Source organism: Danio rerio, chromosome 7, assembly GCF_052040795.2.
Source record: "Danio rerio strain M-AB ecotype USA chromosome 7, GRCz13ab, whole genome shotgun sequence".
Classification (NCBI taxonomy): Eukaryota; Metazoa; Chordata; class Actinopteri; order Cypriniformes; family Danionidae; genus Danio; species Danio rerio.
This window is the reverse complement of record NC_141027.1, coordinates 4,298,500-4,323,622: the sequence shown is the minus strand read 5'-3', so window position 1 is coordinate 4,323,622 and position 25,123 is coordinate 4,298,500. Positions and strand designations below refer to the sequence as shown.

Genomic DNA, 25,123 nt, shown 5'->3' with positions numbered 1-25,123 from the left:
ACTGTTGTATTTTTTTTTCATTATTATTGTTTCATTTATTTTCTCTTTAGTAATTAATTTGGTTTAAGATTTAATTGTTTCCTCCCTTTAAGGTGGAATTTAGTTGCTTTTCTTTGCTTTCATTTATCAACTTTATTACATTTTTGTATTTTGTTTATCTAATAATTTACTTGTGTAACGGATTTCTTTTTTTTGTTTAATTGCAGGGCAGTGGTCTGACTTTTTGGCTGGTGACAGAGCCAGAGCTCCCTGGGGTGGGAGGCTAATTTTATTGGACATTTTAGAATTTCTCACAGTGTGTAGTGATCACTGTGTGCTGGTTTGTTCGTGTGGGTGCTCTCTTTTTTTACACAGTGGATTGTAGTGGTTTTCACTTGCCTGAAGTACAGCCTGGCTACTTTCCCTAACGCTGGCGAGCTCTGGCCCTGGGGCACCTTCGTAAATTTACAAACTGTCATGTCAATGTCGAAATATTGGTTTTAATCCTGTTTTTTTTTTATTCGAGATTTGTTAATAAAGAAATCTATTTTTGTACCGTGCCAATGTCTCTGACTGCAATTTGGTGGAATGAACTTGTGCGTGCCTTCTTATATGGGTGGTGCGTGTATTTAAATTCTTTGGGTGAAATTCCCAAGGTGGCGTAGTCGGGTAAATCATTAATATTGTCAGATTGGAGGTCTAGCTCCATCCGCCCACCTGCCACCCGTCACAATACATAACCAACTACGTCTTCACATGTGCTCGCCTCCCCCCTGTTTTTGTTGCTCATTGTTCCTGGCATGCAGTCTGCTGTGTGTTTGGATCTAAATATAACTTTACAAATGTCTCTAAAAGTAAACAGTGAAACCGAATAGTTCTATATATGAAGGAAATCTCTCAGGAGGAGGCTACAAATAACTGCTTGTGTTTACAAAACATTTTATGCTGGACTGCTTTACAACCTCAGGCAATAAAGTATATTTGTATTTAGCATGCTGTCTGGGGACAGGGCTCTGAGCTCAAAAAGACACCCTAAGGCCGTACTCACACTATGTACAGTTGCCTCGAACTGGGCCAAAGCACACTTGTCCCCCTTCCCGTCTCCCCCAACCGCCCGCACTCACATTACAATTGGGCCTGGGCACGCTTACTCCATTGACGCTGCGCTGTTCAGTAAGCGCTCTCGCTCAGCACAAAGGACATTTCTCTTGTTATATCGTTTCAGTGGTTTGAAATGCGGTGACACGCAGTCAGATATTTCGCCGAACAGATCCGCCACTTTTGGCGCTCTTAATCATAAAGTCCTCGAGCTGCAGGAATGATGAGGTTTGCTGAAGGTGCAGCTGTCGTGCAGTGAGGGGTTTGCGTATTTAATAATCTACGGCAGTTTGCGTTCACTGAACAGTGAGATTGATTAATAAATCCAAATGAAACAGCCCCTAAAAGTCACGTCACGCTCTCAGTTTTGGTCTTTGGTGCGTTTTGCACTCACACTACAAGCGTGCCGTGCCAAAGCCCAAGTGAACCGTGCCTGAGCCCGATTCAGCACACTCACACTTCTCAAACGATCCGGGAAACGGGCCTGGGCACAGTTGGATAGCATAGTTTGAGTAGGCCCTAAAGCTGAGGCTTCAATTATACAAATGCAAGAGATCAAAAATGCAAGACTGTTGCCAAGTTTAAGCTTGGTGAACTCTGACTCGCAAAAACCGCATCATGTGACTGCATGAGGCCATTCAAAGATGAAAATATGACCTCTCTGTACAGAAATTTCCTATAGCTCTTGACCAGTTGATTGCTTTTTTAAATGTCTAATCATCTTGTTTAATCCTGCGCCATATTACAGAGTTTTGCATGCTCAAACTATCATAAACTTTTATATGTACACCTTTTTGTAAAGCTGCTTTGGAATGATAACCATTGTGAAAATAAACTTGAACTGAACTGAATTGCTTCTATGCAATATGGAATACGTTAATATTGCACCAGTGCACCCCCAGTGCAAGTGTGTGTCTGTTTCGGTTTTCACACAGGTGCAGTGAGGGCATGAACATTGAGTTCAACTCAATTGGTTCCCTCACAAAGGCTGAGTAAAATTTCAGAAAACCACTCAATTACCGATCTGGAGAGTTTATTCACAGAGTTTCCTCTGTGCAGTGCATGAATACAGCACAACAAACAATGCATGACAGCTTAAAAAAAAAGATTCAAAGAAGAGTCATACGAGTCAGAATCTGGCTAAAAATCTGAAACAAAATCACAGCGATTGCCCAACTTTATTCCCCTTGCCGAGAGAGAGAGAGATGCGGTTTGAGAGGTTTGAGTGCAATGTCAAGCCCAGCCTTGATTTAAGCAGGAATAGTATTAAAAGCAATGGAGTTGGGTTAGTGGACGGACCCTGAAGTCAGTAGGACATGCCTGATTTTATTTTATTTTATTATAAGGGGTTTTCTATACAGGAGGGTAGATCTTCAGGAACAGGATTGGCCATCCTTGATGTAAGTTGTTTTAATATATGTTTTTTTTGTTTTGTTGTTGTTGCTAAGTTATCAAACTGAAAACTCCAACCCTCTAAATCCCCTTGTGTTTAGAATCAGATCATCACCCTTCATGTGCAGAGCTGTATTTCTCACTCCGGTTTTGTTGAATTTTTTAATTTGTTGCTTGTTAAATACAACATTGTCTCTTTTCATATGTATATGTAACGGAGGCCAGCTAGTAAGTGCTGTGTAGGTAAACCTCACTCCTCTGACCTCTAAAGATGCTCTAGCGACAGGCACTAGAGGCCATGGTCTTTAGCCTCCTTGGTAGAGCACCCAACTCCCATGCGGAAGGTCGCCGGTTCAATACCAGCTCGGAGCGGGTTGGTTTGTGTAGTGCTGGTGGGGTTACATATAGATGCTTATTTGAATGCATGTTACATTGATAATGTAAGGCTGCAATGACGAACTTTACTCAATCTTGCATTTTGTCATCGTAATGTGGCAACCATTTCAAATTCTCCATGTCAGTCATACAGATAAAGTCAGTTAAAGCACTATGTATGGTTAAGCGATGTCTGTGTGTGCTGCCCTGGTTTAACTGCTTCTCAAAAATAAAATGGATAAAATGTGGACCCTCGTTCACCACTCTAACCAGTTGGATCATGCAACATTTTTGGAGGCTTGAGCTTTCAAACCCTTTTTTTGGTGTTTTATGTTTTGTTCAGATCTTTTATATTCCAGCAGAACTATTGGCAAACTTTAACTATAAAAAGACAAAACAACACATCGGAAAGCTGTGAAATGCAATGTACAAAAACATGTATTGATGTATTAGTGTTATTTACTTGCTGTTTTTTTGTGCTGCGCCTTTAAGGCTAGTCCTCCCTGCCCATCGTTTCCACGTGCCTGTCATCATGCCTCAATCGCCGCCCTCTGCTGCCTCAGGAAGCAGATCTCATGTAATGTTTGTGAGAAATACTACAGTAAGAACTTTTCCTATGAGTATTTGTTGGGGAGTTGCAACCATGTGTCACACACAATGTCGTTACAAAGTTCACGCACAGCGAGGACACACACACACATAGCACAGACAGCATGCATATTAGCTTTGCACTCTTTTTGCACAAATATGTGACAGGATACAGGTTAATCTCCACTGCTGTATGGATATCTGCTATGTTAATGTACAAAATTTACCTGATTTAACATCCACAAACCAGGATTGAAGTGTCTTCCTTCATGCTGTGTTCACACCAGACAAGGAACGTGCAGATAAATCACACTATTTGTGCGTAAATTGCCGCGTGAACATTTGAGTTAACTTGCTTCATTCGCGCCTCCAATCTGCTTTATTAGCGTGTCAAATTCACTTCAGAACAGACACGGATTCGCGTGATGGGCAGGGCTTCTGTCTGCCCGGTGACTCTAGCTTCGTAGCTAAATGGCTAACATGGATTTTATAAAGAAAATAACAGTGTTAATGTGCTTTATGAAGGCTGAAAAACGATACGTATAGGGTCGTGTCTGAGTCCACTAGATTCTTTCAGAGGGGCATCCAACTCTGTGAGCTCATAAACTCCTCCAGAACCTGAGCCTGGATGACGGAGGCTTTCAGCGGTGCTTCTGACTGAGCCAAGCCCAATTTGATGACTTGTTGTCGGTGTAGCCTGGAGGATTCCCCCCGGGACACCATCAACAAGTTCTACGTCACAATCACGCCCCCACAAGAGCAAGCAATTGATTAGTCAACGCAGCGCGAATGTCCGCTGTAGTTCAGATTTTAGAACTTGATTGATTTGCGCAAAACGCTCAATTCGCGACGCGCCATTCGCACCGCACGTATCGCGCCACAGGATGTCTATTCGCGCGTTTGCATTGACTTAACATGCAAATCATTCACAATTGAAGCAAGTTCCGCGTTAGGTGTGAACGCAGCATTATAATTGTTCCGACATGCGGCTGTGCTGATGAAGTAAAGCTGAAGTAAATCGCTGTAATTCATTTACACACATGCACTGTTTCAAAACATTTTAAACTTCTAAATCTCTTGATCACATTTGATGAGGACTGATGATCCTAGCAAACTGAACAGACCTTTTTTTCCCAGTTGCTTTGCGCACGTACTGTCTTGTTGTTATGATTATACAGGTGACTAACGGGACATGTTAATACGCAGCTGTCAATAAACATTGGTGGGCGGGAGGGATTGCATTCCTACATTAAGTTGCGGTCGTTCTGAAAACCATTCCATTTAGTCCACCGTTTTTATGTTGTTAAATTGAAAAAAAAGGACTATGTGTGTTTATATCACCCCAATATGACGGTCTATACACTATATATACACATATGTCTGTCCATTTAGCTTTAAAAGTAGATTTTTCACTATAGGTGCCCTTTAAGAGATGTGAAACAAACACATCTCTCATCGTTTCTTGCTGTGGACTAAGGTGTGAGGCAAAAAAAGAAAAAGAAAAAAGCTTTTTACACTACCCTTGAAAAACTTCACCAAAGCAAGTGAGACTTTTCATTAAAACCCCATAGCACAGGCGCTGAGCTCTGCACAGTAGGGCTGTGCAATTAATCGAAAATCCGATTTCAATTTTGGCTTGTAACGATTATGAAAGCCATTAATCGAGATAAACGATTATTCCATCACGTACCGCCCCCTTTCCAGTTGTACACATGTGAAAACTCTTTGCCTCTGCAAAGCTCAGTTCCACGTGAAAATGACTAAAAGCATGTGCTGTAATGTATCTTTTGCAGCACGGGATCATTCATATTTTTTAAAGCGCAAAAGAGCCCGTGCTGTTGTGTGTGTGTGTGCGCCGTGCTTAGCCTCGGACAGGTAGCGTGTGTGTGTTTGCGCGCGCCGCGCTTAGCCTCGGACAGCAAAGCACACACACATCTAATGGCATCTTAATGTGAGCGCTTTATGGTGAAATACATGCACACTTGTGTCAGAGCACGGTGTTTAGTGATTATTCATATTAACCCTCATTTGTTTAATAAACAAACAAATTGAGAAAAGACACGAGAAAGAGAAACCATATCAGAGCCGCACTATTTTTAAAGTGACAGCGTGCGATATTCCTGCTGCTGCCGACTGTTTTTATCATTAATCAATAGTAAAATCACAAATACAGTGAAGATGCTTAAAGCACAGTTTAAACATAACAGATTTGATAAATCATTTCTAATAACTTATTTCTTTTATCTTTGCTATGATGATAGAACATTATATTTTACTACATGTTTTTTAAGATACTAGTATTCAGCTTAAAGTGACATTCAAAGGCTTAATTAGGGTAAATAGACAAGTCATTGTTTAACAGTAGTTTCTTCTGCAGACAATCAAACATATATATATATATATATATGTATATATATATATTGCTTAAAGGGGATAATAATATTGAGCTACTAAAATAGGTTTCAAAATATTCAAACCTGCTTTTATTCTAGCTGAAACAAAACAAATAAGCCTTCCTCCAGAAGAAAAAAAATATAGGAAATACTGTGAAAAAACCCTCTGCTAAACATAATTTGGGAAATATTTATATGTAAAAATAAATTCACAGGAGGACGAAACATTTTGAGTTCAACTGATAATCGTTTTGAATAATCGTGATTACAATTATGACCAAAATAATTGTGATCATGATTTTTCCCATAATCGAGAGCAGCCCTACTGCACAGTTTAGCTTTAACCCTAATTAAGCACACCTGATCAAACTAATTGAATCCTCCGTTTGGTTTAAACCTCCTGGTAAGTGTATTGAAGCAGGGTCAGAACTCAAATGTCCCTACAGGAACTGAGCTTGATACCCCTGCTCTAAAGACTAATATGTAAAATGGGCATCTGATGTCTCTTTTAAAGTCATGACCAAACTGATTTGAATGTCTTGTTGTCATATATAGATTGCAAAGAGCATTTTTAAAAGGCTAAAATCTTACAATGTTGTTTTTTTATATTAAAAACAATAATCTGTTATATTGAAAACAAGCATTCGAAGCAGTACAAAAATGTGTAATGCATACTGTTAAACAGAAACATCCTCTAGCCTTTAACTACTAGTAGTTTGTACAGATGAAGTTGAGTTGGTCAGTTTCAGGACGGCTGATCCAGGTCTTATGTCCTCCAGACTGAACTGCTCCAGATCTCACTGTGGGCTCACAGTCCTCCTCTGATGTGCCGTTCCCTGGAGCCCAGTTCTGATAGCACACGGTCTCTCCACTCACCCAGAACCAGATGCCCAAAATGTGTGAGAAACGTAAACCCAACCATACTGCCTTAGTAGACGCCTTTTTAACAATGTTCATCACCTCATACTGCATCTCCACTGACTGAACCGAGACCAGATCCACATGATGCCGTCTGCAGTATCTCAGAGCTTCAGACCACGACAGCTTCTGCTGGATCACAATCAGTTTATCTGGACACAAAACAAAGCAGAAACTAGAGAGAGACTGATCAACAACAACATGCAGAACAAACACTGTGGAGGAATTTGTCATGTCAGACATTTCGACTTTTGGGGTGCTTTCACACTTGGTTCATTTGCCTGTACCGTACCCAAGTTGGATTGTCCCCATTGCCACCTCCTCGGTTGGTTTGTTTACACTGTCTTTTTTTCCTTCTGAACCGCTTGCGTCATCAAGCTGCTGTTTTGTTTACTGCTGTTACTAGGTGACGGTCACGAAAGCAAATTGCCGAAATAGAAAGACATCCGCACATCGCGGCCATTCTGCTTTTACTGAATCTTTTGGTTTTAGACATACAGAAAGCAACTCGTGTCTATCTGTCGCAAAAATATTATAAATGTTCAGAACATCACACAATGTCTGCATAAGCTGTTTTAGGAGGAGACAAGCAGACATTATCACTGTGTATCACCGTGTTTGCCCAGGTTCAGTCAAGCTTGTCACCAAGGTATGAAACGTAACACACACACACACATACGAACAAACGTTATAAAAAACGATAGTTTGTTGTAAAGTTGGCGGTTCACTTCCGTTATTTGGTACGATTGCATTGACATCAGAAGTAAACCGTACCAGAGTTCGCATAAACCATATCTCAGACCACCTCTTTCAGGCAGACTCAGGTACGGTTCACGGGTGCGCACCCGAGTTCAGAAGACACGTTCACACTAGCTAAACGTACCGTACTATGATGTCAAATGAACCCGGTTGCGAACCACAAGTGCTAGTGTGAAAGCACCCTAAGAGACCTGGGGCTAATGGACCAGATGGTATCCCTGGGCAGGTATTCAAGGCATTTGCAGAACAGCTCGCTGGGGTATTCAGACATTTTCAACCTGTCCCTCAACCTAGCAGCTGTGCTAGCATGCTTTAAAACCACCTCTATTGTGCATGTGCTGAAACACTATACCTCAACATGCCTGAATGACTCCCACCCTTTAGCCCTCACACCCATCATCAAGAAGTGCTTTGAGCAGTTGGTCCTGGCACATCTTAAAGACTCTCTGCCATCCACACTTTACCGTGGCAACAGGAGCACAGAGGATGCCGTCTCCATAGCACTACACTCTACTCAAACACCTGAACAATAAAAACACTTATGCACCAATGCTGTTTGTTGACTTCAGCTCAGCGTTTAACACTGTCATACCCTCCAAGTTAATGATCAAACTTAGAGACCTGGATATCGACACGTGTTTCTGCAACTGGGCTATGGACTTTCTGACTGACAGACCTCAGAATGTTAGATCAGGCCACATCTGCTCCATCACCGTCACACTCATCACTGGTGTACCACAGGGCTGTGTGCTAAGCCCCTTCCTCTACTCACTTTACACACATGACTGAAGGCCCTTGAATGGATTCAATACCATCAACAAATTCAAAGATGACACGACATTGATCTATCTAAATTACAAAATCTAAACTACAGTGATAAACTATATAAAAATAGCTGTAAACATGCAATTTTTATTCAACAACACTTTTTTTTTAAAACAGACTTTTTTATGTATCTAAAACTATGTTCAGTTAACTATACATAAATGGAGAGTTAATCTTATATTACAGCAATGTTATTGTAAAGGATGAAAATTAAACCATATCAACAAAAATAACTCAAGAAAACTCAGGTGAAAAACATTCCATGTGCTGTAATGAAAGCATGATCACGTGCACAGTTAACCTTTAAAAATAATCCGTTCAAAGAATGACTAAAGTGAAAGCAACCAGTGCTGCTAACAAAAAGACAATTAAGAAAATAAATCCCAAGCTCTTGAAAGCAGGACTGTGGGAGAAAAACTGGACGTCGCTTTTTGTCCATTCTATTTAAAAGGGAACCGATCGCACCAGTTGCATTTCCAGGTGCAGCAGATCCTAATCTGCACATAATAAGAAATCGCACTGGAAACAGCAAGAACCACTTCGCATCATCTGTTTATTGGTCCTGACAAAAATGGGACACTTAATCAGGAAAAACTCTCCACGCTTTCTACTCGTCTCACATACACAATTCAATCACGAATGAAAGTGAAACTTCTCACGCGTCTTGCATTGTCAGCGTCCGAACTTGGACTGAGGCTAACTGTACAGTATTTGACTACATTAATCATGAAAAACACATGTATCTGATTAAATAAAATAAAAATTAAATGACATTAAGCAGTGTTGTTCTTTACGCATGTACTCAAAGTAATGCATCAAATTTACTCTCAAAAAAAGCATATAATGTTCTCAAATACCAGGCAAATTCACAATGCAATAAAACATGAAATACGAGCACAATTCAGATGCAGGTAGTAAATTATTAATTTTTTTGCCAACAACTGCAATGATTAAAAATTCTTCAAGACTTCACACTTAGCTGATGATCGATTGTAAAGCGTGTTTGACATGCCCTGAGCTCATAAGATCCTTTTGCTCAGGGCTCCCTTCAAGTAGCAGGGCCAGAAGAGAGTTTGAGCTCAGGTAGATCTGGAGTTCTCCTCAGCTGTAGTAGCTAATGAACCAATGATTGATCTTATGAGATAACTAGAACTAGGAGCATGTCTATAGTGCTGATTTGAATTAGTCAATCAACTTAAGAATGTGTAAACTCCGCACAGAAATGTCAGCTGGCTTGGTAAGGACTAGAACCAGTGACGTTCTTGCTGTGAGGCAACAGTGCTAACCACTGGACCACCGTGCCACCCATCTAGAAAAGTAGGAGGAGTAGGGGTGGAAGGGAGATTCTTCAAAATGAAGATGGCTGTTAAATGGAACTTGGGGTATTTATAGCCGCTTAGGAATCATCTGATTGGTGAATCATAAATTGAATAATGTGGGACCGGCTGCATGCAGTCTTAAGCACGTGATCCTCTCGAAATTATTTGACAAATAAACTTCACAAAATGGATTCACACAGAAATATTTTCACAATTTGACTTAACTGAAACATACCTGAAACATATGGGACATTTAATCAGAAATAACTTTTCACGCTTTCTTCTTGTCTCACAGAAACCAAGATTGATTAGCTTCACGTGCAGAACACCAAACTCGCATAAATCTCTTAATTCTCTAAAATTTATAAACCGTGAATGAATAAAAAACGATCCTAAACATATTTGGTATAGCATTATTTGAACTTCAGTCGAATAAACCTGTGTTAAACATACCAGTTCAATCACGAGTGTAGGAGAAACTTCTCACACATCTCAGCGTCCGAATGTGTACTGAGGCTGATGCAACTCTTCTGCACGTTCCAATCTGAATACTATCTGTCTTAAATAGTATTTAAAAATAGAATTAGTATGTTCCAAATTATAGTATGTTGAAAAGAGTATGCCAGAGGTTCTCGCATGGTTTGCTATTTCCGGTAAAAACTTAAGTGTAGAAGGGTCCATACTCTAACCGCTGATATTGCCCACAACACATTGCGCATTGTACGCAAATTCGATTAGAACTACAAATGCGTGTGAAAAGTGTAAATTAACTACAAACGTGATTGACGCGCGAGACCAACCGCATTCAGACGTCCATAAGCGTCTTTATATAAGTTCAGTATTGTTGTTGCAGATGAAACATAGCACAGATAATGCGATTTAAATATTTTCCAGTGGGCTAGATATTAACTAATAGTCATTCAAACATCTTTACCGAAGCCTCTCTAATTGACAGAATTATACAAAGACCTGAAGAGATTTCTCTGCATGAAAGACTCATGAATGGGAGATTAACCTGCTGCTGGTTCTCCAATGAGGTAGGAAATTAAATACGACAGAAATATGGATGATGTGTGGATGATTAACAGGGTTCATAATATGCCATATTAAATATATTAAAAATTGTATAATTTATAATATAAAAAAACACATAAAAATGAAATATTTGTTGAGCAACCCATGTTCTCTTGTTATCAATATTTTTATAAACTATAATAGATATAACTGTCCAAGATATAAACAAAAGCAAGTGATTTATCAAAGTTTAATATAAAAAAATCTTGTTTTTTAATTAATAATTTTTAAAATAATTTAAAAACAATAAAAATAATGAGTTTAAAAATCAGGCGAAGCAGTGGCGCAATAGGTAGTGCTGTCACTTCACAGCAAGAAGGTCGCTGGGTTGCTGGTTCGAGCCTCAGCTCAGTTGGCGTTTCTGTGTGGAGTTTGCATGTTCTCCCTGCATTCGCATGGGTTTCCTCTGGGTGCTCTGGTTTCCCCCACATTCCAAACACATGCGGTACAGGTGAATTGGATAGGCTAAACTGTCCGTAGTGTGTGTGTGAATGTGTGCGTGGATGTTTCCTAGAGATGGGTTGCGGCTGGAAGGGCATCCGCTGCGTAAAAACTTGCTCGATAAGTTGGCGGTTCATTCCGCTGTGGCGACCTCAGATTATTAAAGGGACTAAGCCAACAAGAAAATGAATGAATGAATGAGTTTAAAATTTTTGAGTAATAATAATGAAATGACAAAGTTCTGGAAACTTCCTACTTCTCTGTTTATCAGTCTAATTTTACGGTCAGTTCCTTTTGACCGCCCTCTGTCAATTTAAAGAATATCACAACTGTGAACGTGGCGAGTATAAAAGCCTTGTTTGTTTCGCAAGGTGTGCGTGCAAGGTGTGTGATTCGGCGTCAAGCAAAAGTATAAATCCAGCTGAAGGCACTGCAGTGGGTGGTAAAAACTGCCCAATGCACCAAAGGGACCCCAATTCCAGCCATTGAGAACATCCAGAAGAAACACTGTGCTGTGCATGCAGTATTCTTAAGGATTCCTCTCACACTGCCTTATTCCGGCAGGTGCTTCAGCAGTCTTCCCCCCTTTGAACTCTGCCCCCACTGACTCTTTTGCACCCCTCAGTCTTACCCTCACACTCTTCTCATAACTTCCACTCCCCATAAACACTGAATCATTTATTATTTAAAGGTGCAGTAGGTGATTGTCTTCAGAAGCATTTTTTGTTGTGCTGGTAAAAAAGTCTCTTCAGTCTAATAGAAATGATTCAAGTAAATGATCTAAATGTATTTATATGTATTTTTATTTTTTGGTTACGGCATAAAACAAAAAAAAATGTAACTAAAAAATGTTCATCCAATAAATAGAGTCAGATCGACATCTCTCATGCTGCGTTCACACCAGACGCAGCACGCATGTCAAGCGCGAGTGATTTACATGTTAAGTCAATGCAAACGCGTGATTAGACAGCCTGCGGCGCCATACTCGTGAATGGCGTGGAGCGAGAGACGCAAATTGCGCGAATGGCGCGGTGCTTATAGCGCTATATGCACAAGGCGAATTGAGCGTTTTGTGCGCTTAACGAGCGTTTCGCGCGAATCCCTCCAGTTCAAAAATCTGAACTTCAGCGGACATTTGCGCTGCGTTAAACAATCAGAAGCTTGCTCTTGTGGGGGCGTGATTGTGACGTAGAACCTGTTGATGGTGTCCTGGGGGAAATCCTCCAGCCTTCACCGACAACAAATCATCAAACTGGGCTTGGCTCAGTCAGAAGCACCGCTGAAAGCCTCCATCATCTAGGCTCAGTTTCTGGATTTTATGTTTATGAGCTCACACAGCTGGATGCACCTCTGAAAGGATGCAGTGGACTCATACAGGACCCTGAACGTATTGACGCTGTTTTTAAGCCTTCATAAAGCACATTAACACTGTTATTTTCTTCATAAAATCCATGTTAGCCATTTAGCTACGAAGCTAGAGTCACCGGGCAGACAGAAGCCCTGCCCATCACGCGAGTCCGCGTCTGTTCTGAAGTGAATTTGACATGCCAATGAAGCGAGTAAACTCAAATGTTCACGCGGCTATTTACGCGCGATTTATCCGCGCCTGGTGTGAACACAGCATCATAATTCCTATAAGTAGGCGAATCTGTCTGTCAACAAATGCAGATTTGAACAACTGCTCCACCGACCGCTGTTTGTGCATAGACGTGCTGCGCGTTCACGAGAGGGCGTGCACTCGCGAGATCGGTAAAAACCAGCTGAATCAAAACTTTTTAAAAACCTAAAACAATACTGGAGTTACCTTTGCCCGCTGGAGAATAGTTGACACAATGGCTGAAGGATTTCTCTTAGACAGGTAACATTCTGTTTTAAAACTATTTTAGCTTCATAAAAAGCTGATGTAACTTTCGATATAGTTTTTACAAACGGGTTATATCTTCACAGGAGTGTTGTTCAGGCCCTAGAATCTTCTGATGAAAGATTGATAAAACTACCCTGCTGAAAAAAAAACAGCTTAAACCAGCCTTGGCTGGTTTTAGCTGGTCGACCAGCCTGGTTTTAGAGGGGTTTTGGCCATTTCCAGGCTGGTTTCCAGCCATTTCCAGCCTGGTCGTTCCTGGTCAGGCTGGGAGATGACCAGCTAAAACCAGCTTGACCAGCCTAGCCAGGCTGGGAGCCCAGCCAAAACCAGCTATGTCCAGCTAAGACCAGACTGGAAATGGCTGGAAACCAGCCTGGAAATGGCCAAAACCCCTCTAAAACCAGGCTGATCAACCAGCTAAAACCAGACAACCAGTCTAGGCTGGTTTAAGCTGGATTTTTCAGCAGGACATTTTCAGTTTCATAAGGGACCTTTTACAGCATCTATAATGTAGATTTTAATTAGTTTAACAACAAAACACAAGTAAAAACCGCTATTCCGCCTAGTCTCTCCCTATATATTTTACCATGCAACTCTAAATATTCGCTCTGAAATCGCATGTCAGTTTGGCTTGCACGCCGTTGGACAAGCACTAGGCGCTTTTAACACATGAGAGAGGGTTCTTTTGCTGTGCTCGTGTTTAAGGAGGCGTGGCTCTAGACGGCAGGGGAGGGACTGTGATTCAGAGATTTATGCTAAGCTGTTAGCATTGTGGAAGATCACCTACTGCACCCTTAATGTTTGCATAATTGAAATTGCAGATTTTTCGCACTGTTGTACCAATTCATCTTGAGTTGTACACATCCACTGTACAAAAACATTTGTAATTGTTCATATCTATCTGGATACCTCTGATTATCAATAGCAACCTGTACATATATTTATCTATTGTAAATCTCTGTTCATAGTTAATACAACCTGTATATACTGTAATGTTCATAGTACACCCATATGTAAACATGACCATAGTTTTTCTACAATTGAACTTTATAACTCATACATGTGTCCTGCACTTGCTGCTATTGCACTTCTGGTATGACCTGAACTGCATTTTGTTGCCTTACTTGTACATGTGAAATGACAATAAAGTTGAAACTAATCTAATCTAATGATGGATTAAGAGTGTTTGTAGGTTTTGCTCACCTTTATGACACACAAAAGGAAACTGATTATTACAAGAGTTGTCATGCCATTGTCCCTGACGATTGTGTGTGATCTCTGCACATTTTTCAATATCTCCATAATTATCAGGTTGATTGGTATCCCAGTATCTGAATGAGGAGCTGCTCTGATCTGACCACTGCCATGTGTCTCTGAACAGACCGATCCAGACTGAAGATCCAGAAAAATGTCTGTCATTAATGAACTCCTCCAGCTGTTGATTCTCATTCTGGTTCCTCACACTGACCAGATCAATGTGATTCTGTCTGCAGTAACTCTGAGCATCTCTCCAGGTCATCAATTGATCGGCAAACACCAGTCCTGTGCTCACTTTAGGAAAATCAAATAGAAAACATTAATGAAGCAAGTTAACATTATGCTCACACTGCTGTGTGATTTTGTGAACATAAGCAAATGCCTGCATTACGGATGAGTTATTGTTAGTTTTTTTTTTGTTTACGAATATAATTATAAGATTTTCAGTTTTTAAACTAATAGTTAAAAAGACCACTATTCAATCAGTTTTTTTTTTCAGGTAACACTAGATATGTCAGATATATGTCACAAATATGTCACAAATTATTCTTCTGCTTTCTTTTATACTAATGTAGGCTAGTGTTTACTCCTGTCACATTTAAATTTCCACTAGAATCATCTTTACTAAATTAATGTTTGTTATTGTTGAGGTTTGTACTCACTGTTGTTGCAGATGAAGGGCAATAAGACAGTACATAACTGAACATACCACTGTCCATTTATCATAACAGTACAATTATTACTGCCAGCTGATTGTTCAGATGCCCATTTTTGAAAGACCACAGGATCACCTGAAGACCAATGCCAATTATAAACACTCGTCTTCTGAAGACCAATCCAGACAGTTACACCTTTCACACTCTTATTCAGCTTAATCATGTCATTCATGTTGTCAACAGTGGCCAGATCTGTGTAATTCTCTCTGCAATAACTCTGAGCTTCAGTCCAGTTCTTCAGCTCATTTATAAAGTGATACTGACGCTGAACACATTCAGATATGGAGCAGAGAGCTGTGAAAGAGACACTTTGCTTTAATGATGTTCAGAACAGAGTCAAACCTAATGAAACTATAAACCATGAATAAAACTACAAACACACTCACCAATGAGGAGAAGAGGGAAATATAGAGTCTGAGCCATTTCTGAGGAAGAAACACATTGAGAAAACAGGGTTCATAATCATTAGAATTAGTATGTCTGAAGTGTATTTGGATGTAATATAGTTCTTACCTCAGAGCTGGTGTGTTTCTGTCCTCAGTCTGATGTTTCTGTCTGCAGCTTCAGACTATATGATTATTCTATATCTGTTCTCATCCGTCATTCAGCACGTCACATCATTTGTTTATTGCTCTAAACAAAGGCCTTTTTCATTTTTCTTCCTCATCCATGTTTTTGCATATTCTTTTGGTTGGTCATTGATTCTGATCTTATTTGGAAGTGTGCTAATTTAAATACAGTTGAGAGTTCAGTCTATGTTTGCATGCATGTTTCATAATTCATATTTCCATAATGGCTTTACAGGTAAAACCCAACTCAACATTTGCATCTGTTTTTTATTTACTTTCCGTATGCTTTCACCTTTAATAATTCAGTGACTGACAGCATGATTTTCACCCCAATACATTAATCACACATGTCCCCATAAGCACAATATCTCATAACTACACAATTATATTCTTAAACAGTGAGTCCCCTTCAAGGGAACTTCAACACTGCGTCTAACCAGAATGCTTCTTTTATATACATCTTGAAGCACATGTGAAATTAACTTTGTGGCGACATGAATGTCAGACCAGGAAATGTAAAAGGCATTCAGTGTCAAAGGGGAAATGAAGCACTCAGTCAAGTTTACCTTATTTTGTACATTAGATTCCACTTTAATGAAACTATATTAAACAAACTCGATTAATGAAACCATTTAGAAAAAAACTGCATGTTTTACTATAGAATTTAGACCTAGAGCGCAGCCATCATGGAATGTCGCTGTGTCTGACGTCACAGGGTTGGTTGAGTTTCCCCCACCACCAGCTGCTACAGATACAAGCATCAGATGTGTGTGTGTGTGTGTATATATATATATATATATATATATATATATATATATATAAGTATAGATATTTATTCTGTTTTTCTTTTTTCCCTTTTAATTACTGATCATTTGATGCGCTTTGATTCACTCTCTTTATTACGCTGCCGAGGATCACAGCGCATCAGACGAACAGTATTAACAAAAGAAAACACACAGCTGAAGACACTTAGATGCGTGTATGTGCAGCAGCTCTGTTATGCTCGTCCACAACTACATGCATTGGGTTACATTAGGCTGTCCAGTGTCTGTGTTCAGTCTGTTACAATCATGGTGGAAACCCAGACAGGCAGTCATGCAGCACCTTAATACAGAGTGAACTCAAGCGCATCAAATGATCGGTAATTAAAAAGGGGAAAAAAGAATTTAGTATAAATATATATATACTTTTATATTAGACACATCTGATGCTTGTATTTGCAGCAGCTCCACATCCACAACTTCACACATTGGGTTAAATTAGGCTTTACAGTCTCCTTTACTTCCACTTTATCTGTTCAGCCGGTGAATCTCAACCAACCCCGTGACGTCAGACACAGCGACATTCCAAGATGGCTGCACCCTAGGTCTAAAATCTTTAGTTAAACACACCATGCTCTGCTTAATGGTTACATTAATCGAGATTGTTTAATATAGTTTCATTAAAGTGGAATCTAATGTACAAAATAAGGTAAACTTGACTGAGTGCTTCATTTCCTCTTAAGAATCCGCTAGATGTTACTAAAGGAAGTCGCTGCACCACCAGAAAACCTAGATCCCATGAAATCATCTAACAATTCATGCTTTACTTAGTTTTTTAGTAGTCTATATAATGTATGCTATGTTATATTCAGAGCAAAGACATTGGATTAAAAAGTTTGGAATATGTACCCTAAAAGTGACAACAGGTTAAATGTTCACTTTTGTAGAGTTTTTTTTTTTTTTTTGTGCATTTTGTCTGATGTCTCAGACAATTTGAATCATGCAATAACTGACCTGCTTGAATTTTGTAATGATTTATACATAACCAGGTACTTCACATGTGCCTGCCTCCCACCTATTTTATTATCCCACTTGTGCAAAAGGACCACTGACGTCTAAATCCCGGATGACACCAACTAATCATTGTGCACAATGCAACGCAGCATCATTGAGGTGGGCTGTGCAGAGAACTTGTTGAGAGTGACAGTGCACACAGGAGATAATGCTGGACAACACACCTGCTGCCTCACTCACTCGGCAAAAGGGACATAACATCGAATTGTGGTATACTGTGTTACAGTGTGCTTGTCTTAAAGGTAAGTGATCACTGTTTATAAAGTTATCGACTAATGATCAGCTGTTGTTATTGTACTACCTGTAGTAGCTTGTTTGCACAATACTGCTTGTATTACATGCTTAAACTCAGGAAATATCAAGTGTTTAAGTACAAGTTGTAGTTATATGTTCATATGTACACATTTCAGTTTGTTACTACTGCATATGCATGACATGTCATGTATGTGTAGCCAGTAGGGAAGAGAAATGTTCATTTTAATGATAATATTCTTTGATGAACTTCCCAAAACTAAAAACAATTAATTTATGTATTATATACCTACTGGGAGTAGGAATCAGTGTTGCACGTTTTGTTCACAGAGAGTGCGGGAGAGTTGCGTTCGAGTTCAGACGCTGACGAGGCAAGACATGTGAAAGTTTCTCCTCTACTTGTGTTTGAATTAGTATGTTTAATATGGTCTGTTCGATTGAACTTCAAATAATGTTGCATAAAATAGGTTTAGGATCGTTTTTATTAGTGGTGGGCAAAGCGAGGCTTCATGAAACACTGAAACAGTCGAAGCAAATGTGTCGAAGCTTCTAAACGTTTTAAAGCCCCACTCTACAGTGGCACTTCAGTTTCAGTTTCAGTTCAGTTTCCTTTATTTATGTCATTCAAATCATCACAATAGAATTGTAATGCAGAACGAAATTACGTTGCAACAGACCCAACAAGAACATAAAAAACATCACTATAAAAACACTATAAAATCCTTACATGATAAATAAGCTTTTATAATTCCATAAAATCAAAAAAATATAATTATATAAGATATAACCCATTTTTAAAAATCTCTGAAGAGAATAACTTAATACTTAAATACCTATTTCACCATTTGTTGTAACCTAGTGGTTATTTTTATGTATTGCACTGAAACTGCTTCAACAGAACAGTTGAGCAAATTGAGGCATTAAACCCCATTTTTTTAGACTTGAACTTTCAAGTAATTTAGTGGAGCGGTTAAGGTTTCTGACTACCATGTGGGGATAGTGGATTCGAATCCAGGCAGATACAGCTATTTTGAAATGCTTTAATACCAGTTGGTAATGCTGTGTTCTTGTATTGTTTTGTTGTAACATTGGTCTGACAACCGAATAAACACTTTGTGGATAAATTTGTCTTGTTTTGGTCTTAAAACAGGATTGTTGCTATATCAGACACTGTGGCCTGAAGTTAACAATAATTATTAATATTATTCATTAAATTTCCCATTTATTGTATTTTATTAACGTCTACCTCTAAACCCAACCATCACAGTACTGTAAAAATATTAATTGTTGTTTTACAGTGTTACAAAAATGATGCTGAATTGATGGCGTAACCACAGCTGGGTCCCATTTAAGCTACACAAAACAGAAACAAGATTAAAATATATAAAACCATGATTTTGGAATGTTTGTACAAGTCGGGATTCGAAGCCGAAAGTAATTTAAATCACAGGAATAGCATGTACACGCAAAGTCCGCTAGGCCATGAGAAACAGGAGTTTTCATGACCTTGGCAGTTAAAATGTATATTCGGCAGTTCTCGAAAGGCTTCAAAGCTGATCGATGATTTGAATCGCTTTAGTCACGTGACCAGGTGTTTCGAAACTTTTTAGTCACGTGACTTGGCTGTTTCAGATCATGCTTCGTTGCAGTGTTTCGAAACACTTGCGCTTAGGGATCTCAACACTGTGTCGAAACGTCAGTTTCACGTCAGCCATCCCTAGTTTTTATTCAGTCAGTTTATAATATTGAAAAAAATTCTGATATTTATGCGAGTTTAATATTGTGCACAGTGTGTGTGAGAAAAGAGGAAAGCGTGGAGAGTTTATTTCTGATTGAGTGTGTCACGGTTTATGGATCTGTGTGTTCCTCCTGTATGTTATGTATCATGCCTTGTGTGTTGTCATGTGTGAGGGTGTGTGTTTGTTTACCTTTTGTGTTGACAGCGTGCTAGAATCAGCTGATGTCATCAGCTGACTTATCTTCCTCCAGCTGACCCTTATTTGGCTGGCTATATAATTCCTCCTGTGGTATGTGCTGATTATCAGTCCGTTTGTTGTCCTTGTTCCTGACTGGTGTCTCCCAGTATTCTCTGCTGTCTGTTTGATGTCTTCATTGTGGCCTGTGGCTCTCTTTTGTTTGAACTTTCGTGTGTCCTCTGTTCATTAAAATACTCGCATTTGAATCCTCCTTGTCTAAGAGTCGTGACAGAGTGTCCCATGTGATTCAGGTATGTTTCATGTTAAGTCAAATTGTAAAATTGTTCATGTGTGAATCCATTTGGAATGTTTTAATCATTTTAATTGTTTTCAACAATTAATAATTTACTATTTGAATCTGAATTGTGCTCTGATTTCATGGTTTGTTAGCTTATTTTAAATGAATCTTCAATATGACTCGGGAACTACGAATTCTCTCAGGGAGTGATTCGTTCATCCGCGCATGCGCACATTTGTGTAGGTGGTATCGTTCAAGTCTTTTGAGTTGTTTACCGCGGAAAGGCAGAAGCCAATCATATGCGTTTAGAAAAATAATTGATCCGTTCATCTCTCGAGTCCTCTATCGGGTCTGAGTCATTCATTCCTCACAGGCCAATCATATGTGTTTAGAGCCAGAAAAAGAATTGAACTGTTATCCAACATGTGCGCCCAATAGCTCCGCCCCTTCCGCTACGTAAGCAAACCTGTGGTCGTTGAGTGCGTGAAGTGTCCATCATTACACATTTTGTTTTACCGGCTGAATGAGTGCATCATCCGGGTAATTAAATTGCACTCATGATTTTTTAGACTTTTCAGTGACTTTTCACACACTACTTACATTATTTATACTGCAAAACGGCGTAGAATAGTGCATAAGTATGCAATTTGGGACGCAGCTATTCTGTCACGTGATGAGCGAACGACTAAAGAACCAGAAGAGTTGAAAGGTGAACTAATCATCATGGCTCCTATCGGCTCAGACTGTGTACATTTGGTTAAGATTATATGTGACTGTCAGTGTAGCGTGAGCGAACCACTGACATTTGAAGACATGAAGAGGTGATCTGAGCAAAGAGACAACATGCCTTCATAGACAAAAGAGCAGGTAAACATTGAATTATTATTTTCTCCTTCATATAGTATTCTATTTAAGACTTATTTGTCGTGTGATCAGCCTTTTGGGCTAGTTGTAGATGTGTTTGAAAGCAAATCGTAACATTTTAATATTATTTTGGCAAATTGAACCAAATGAACGAAATGTCTCTGAGCGAGACTCAAAGATTCAAGTCAGTAAAATGATCCGATCTTCCTATCACTAGAGGCAAGACGTGTGGAGTTTGTCCTCCACTTTTGTTTGAATTGTGTGCGTGTGAGAGAAAAGGAAGCTATTCTGCTGTTTCCAGTGCAAATTGTTATTATTATGTACAGATTACGATCTGCTACATATGTGCTCGTTATGTCAAGATAATTAGGTACATGTGGTGATCATTCATGTTGCACATGCCCAGACAAAAGCTGCGTCCCAAATGGCACACTATACACTATGCACTCATGCACTATGTACATATGCACTTACACACTCAACAGGATAGTATATGTATGTAGTGTCGTCCCAAATGGCACACTAATGTTTTTTTACTAAGCGGAAATTCAAACCGTTTCCCTGATGACGTTTGACGGTTGCCAAATCAGTGAAATAAACAACAGAATTATCAAATAATACCTGCCGTGAGTATTGCCGCATTCACCATCAGGAGGCGCTATAATCACTCTCGTTGGAGAATTTTGCTTTCACCATCCAAAATAAATTTTATTTTGTCCGATAGCTCCGCCCCTTCCGCTACGTAAGCAAACCTGCGGTCGTTGAGTGCGTGAAGTGTCCATCATTACACACTACATTTTAGCGGCTGAATGAGTGCATCATCCGGGTAATTAAAGTGCAGTTATGATTTTTAGAGTTTTCAGTGTGAACACACTACTTACACTGTTTATACTACAAAATGGCGTAGAATAGTGCATAAGTATGCGATTTGGGACGCAGCTTAAGACTCTACCATGCTGCATTCATGTGCTCTTGTGGACACTCAGAGAATTGCGCTCATATAATCTACTGGGACAGTAGATTATTGTTTATTATACTTGGGTTGTGTGCTGTTCAGTTATTAATGTTTATTGTGAAACATCTGTAGTGATTGTTTTTTTTTTTTTTCAGAAACCACACATATGTTCCATTTGTATTAGTTTAGTTTATTTGTTTACAGGGTCGATGCACAATAATAAACATTACTGTAAAATGTGCCAGAACTGGCCAAGAATAGCTATTTTTCATCTGTAGACCCCTTACAGAAGGTTAAAAAGTCACACCTAAAATAGAACCACAGCATAAAACATTAAATACACTTACATATATAAAATACAATTTAAAAAGTAAAAACAAAAACAGACTGATGGCAGAAGAAGACAAAAAGCCAAAGACAAACAGTACAAATAAGTGTCAAGAATACAGTACTAATGCTTATTTATCAATAACCAATTTTTAACATGAGACTGAAAAGAATGAAAAATGCCTGATCTTCTAATTGTTGGTGGGATGGAGTTCCATTCCTTAGCAGCTTCCACTGAAAATACAGACTGCCTGAATTTACCTTTCTTGAGAGGAATAATGCAGTCCCCTCTTTCACCACCTCTAGTAGTTCGGTGAGCAGTCGTTCTAATATTCACAAACTGATTTAGCAGTGAAGTTGGGTTTTGTAAAGTCTTAAAACTTAAAAAGGTATGTACTTATTTAATTAAAATTTCTCAACTAAGCAGGTTGTATTTCTTTAATATTTAACAGTGGTGAAATTGAACTGATTTCTTATCAAGGGTTTTTATGGATTGTTTGTATAATGATTCAAGTGGCTTCAAAGTAGTAATACTAGGTTGGGACCAAGTGGTTAAACAATAAGTGATATGAGAAATGATCATGGTGTGATATTAGATTAGGGCAGCCTCACATGACATCTGATCACGAATAATCAAAAATTTGCTAAACCGAATCTGACTCGGTTGCAAACCTTTTTAACCTGTGACTTAAATGATAGTTTTGAATCTATCCAAGCTCCAAGGTATATGAATTAAGATACAACTTGTACTCTTTCCCCTGTTACAAATACATCTGGTATTACACTTACCCTACCATTTTTAGAAAGGAACCATTATACCAAGACCATTTCACCACTGTCACACACAAATTTCACCCCATAGACTTCCACGCAAATGCAGCAGACTGAAAATGCAAGCTTGTGCAACAAATTTTGCATGTCGCTACATTCGAAAGTTCAAGCTTGGTGAACTTTCATCACCAATAAAAGATCAAAACATGACCTCTCTTTACAGAAATGTGAAAATATGGAGCAATTGCTTGCTTTATCAACATCTAATCATGCCTTTCCTGTCCCAGCGTGGTACAACAGAATTTTGCATGCTCAAACTCTAATGTGCCTGTGCCTTTACTCTTCGATGCTGGTGTGCAATCTGTTGTCTTCGGATGTAACCCTATGACTTTGCCAGAGTCCTTACACACAATCCCAGCTTTAGAAGAGGAAGCAGTAAAATTGGAAGTTTTATATATGAAGGGAATCTCTCAGGAGGAGTCAACAAATACTTGCTTGTGTTTACAAAACATTAAGACTGACTACTTTATGACCTCTAGCAATAAAGTACATTCATATTTGGCATGCTGTCTGGGCAGAGGGCTCTATACTTAAAGACATCTTAACTTGTATTGGCCCGGGCATACACTGTTAAACTTCTTTGTGATTTCCATGCAATTTTAACATGCTACCAACTCGTATGAAATGATTTCATGCACTTTAAGGCCAAAGCTCACAATTGATGTGCTTGTGCTCTACGGTCCAATTACTTAGCAGTGGCTTGACTGCACACATTGTGTTTATTAAAATGAACACTTAACACCTGCTTCTTTTTCGTTTAATAGTACTTGGGAAATCAGTATATGGGGTGTATAGCTTAGATGGAAAGAAAAAATTAAAAGCACAACAACATCCTAAAAACATATGTATCTTACAAATATATCAAAAGAATATAATACTCTTTTTAATGCACACCTATTTGTAAATCTGCTTTGGAATGACAATCACTGTGAAAAAATATACACATGAACTTAAATGGTTTCTGTGCATTCTGGAATTCGTTTATTGCACCAGTGCACCTCAATGAAGCCGGAAGTGTGCAGTGAGGGCACAAAAATGGAGTTCAACTCAATTGGTTTATAGGTCTAATTCAGCTGTGTGATTCCCTCACAAAAGCTGACCAAAATTTAAGAAAACTATCCAACTGCCAAATGGGAGAGTTTAAATCCCCTCTGTTTTCTCTGTACAGTACACAATTACAGCATAGCAAGCAATACATGACAAAACTGAAATTTGGCCAGATTCAAAGTAGAGTCATAGGAGTCAGAACTCTGCTCAAAATGCATCAAATATTGCCCAACTTTTTCCCTTGTCAGGAGAGAGAGATCCGAGTCAGGGTGGTGGAAGGATACTGAAGTCAGAAGAACATGTTTGATTTTTTTTTAATAAGACTTTAGTCTTATGCTGATTGGATACTAGTTTGAGTGTCAGTGATGAATTAAGAGTTGTCAAAAAAATCTGCACATGCTCCTCCTGTAATGTGTTTAAAACATTACTTAAAGGAAGTAACTATACCAATTTGTTTGAATGATCAGGGGGGCACAATCCTGCTCTTGGAGATCAAACCTTCCTGCAGAGTTCAGCTCCAACCTTGATCAAAACCAACTAAGTAGGATCTAAAGGAGCACTTTGCAATTAAATACAGCTGTGTTTGATCAAAGTTGGATCCTAAAGCTGCGGTCACACTGGGCTTTTCGTCCCACAGACTACTATTCATACGCACGCAAATGAATCATGACCGGAAACGCAGGGTCATGTGTCAAGTTTCGCAGGTTGCTGCGGTGCAAAGTTCAAGCTTGGTGAACTCTGACCTGTGAAATTGTATCACATGACTGCGTGAGACCAATCAAGGATCAAAACTATCGCTTCTTTTTTTAAATCTTTGATCATCTTGTTTAATCCCGCCCCTTTTCGCAGCTGCGGTCACTAAAGTTTGAGCTTATGAAATTATGTTGTAAGGCACTGCGAAAAAGGGTGGGATAAAACAATTCGATTAGACTTGGAGCGAGCGATTGCTCCATAGTATAGATTTCTGTAGAGGTCATGTTTTGATCTTCTATTGGTCAATATTTAATTAATGTTACTTGTTTTGTTTTGCTTGGTTATCAAACTTCACCTTCAGTTCCCTCATGTTTAGAATCAGATCATCCTCATTTAGTGCAAAGCTGTATTTGTCACTGTGGTGTTGTTAATTCTTTTTATTATTTTGTTGTTTGTTAAATAAAACAGCGTCAATAATTAGGTGTATAGATGCTTGTTTGAATGCATTTTACATTGATAATGGCAGGCTGCAATGTCA

At 39.1% G+C, this 25,123-nt stretch overlaps 2 protein-coding genes across 3 annotated transcripts in view; both read right to left on the bottom strand.

The window, feature by feature from the left end:
* si:ch211-225k7.4 overlaps nt 1-25,123 on the bottom strand; it is a 494,418-nt gene that overhangs the window by 88,514 nt on the left and 380,781 nt on the right.
* LOC147842942 (C-type mannose receptor 2-like) lies at nt 5,897-16,326 on the bottom strand. 2 transcript variants are annotated; one of them, XM_087260446.1, is made up of 5 exons: nt 15,512-16,326; nt 15,385-15,423; nt 14,945-15,292; nt 14,229-14,576; nt 5,897-6,895 (listed from the first exon to the last, which is right to left on the bottom strand). In XM_087260446.1, the coding sequence occupies exons 2-5, from the start codon at nt 15,419-15,421 to the stop codon at nt 6,534-6,536; spliced, it is 1,095 nt and encodes a 364-aa protein (XP_087116572.1). In that variant the 5' UTR covers nt 15,422-15,423; nt 15,512-16,326; the 3' UTR covers nt 5,897-6,533. The 2 variants fall into 2 exon arrangements, with proteins under 2 accessions (XP_087116572.1, XP_087116574.1); XM_087260448.1 differs by lacking the exon at nt 15,512-16,326 and having other exon boundaries at nt 6,008-6,895; nt 15,385-15,436.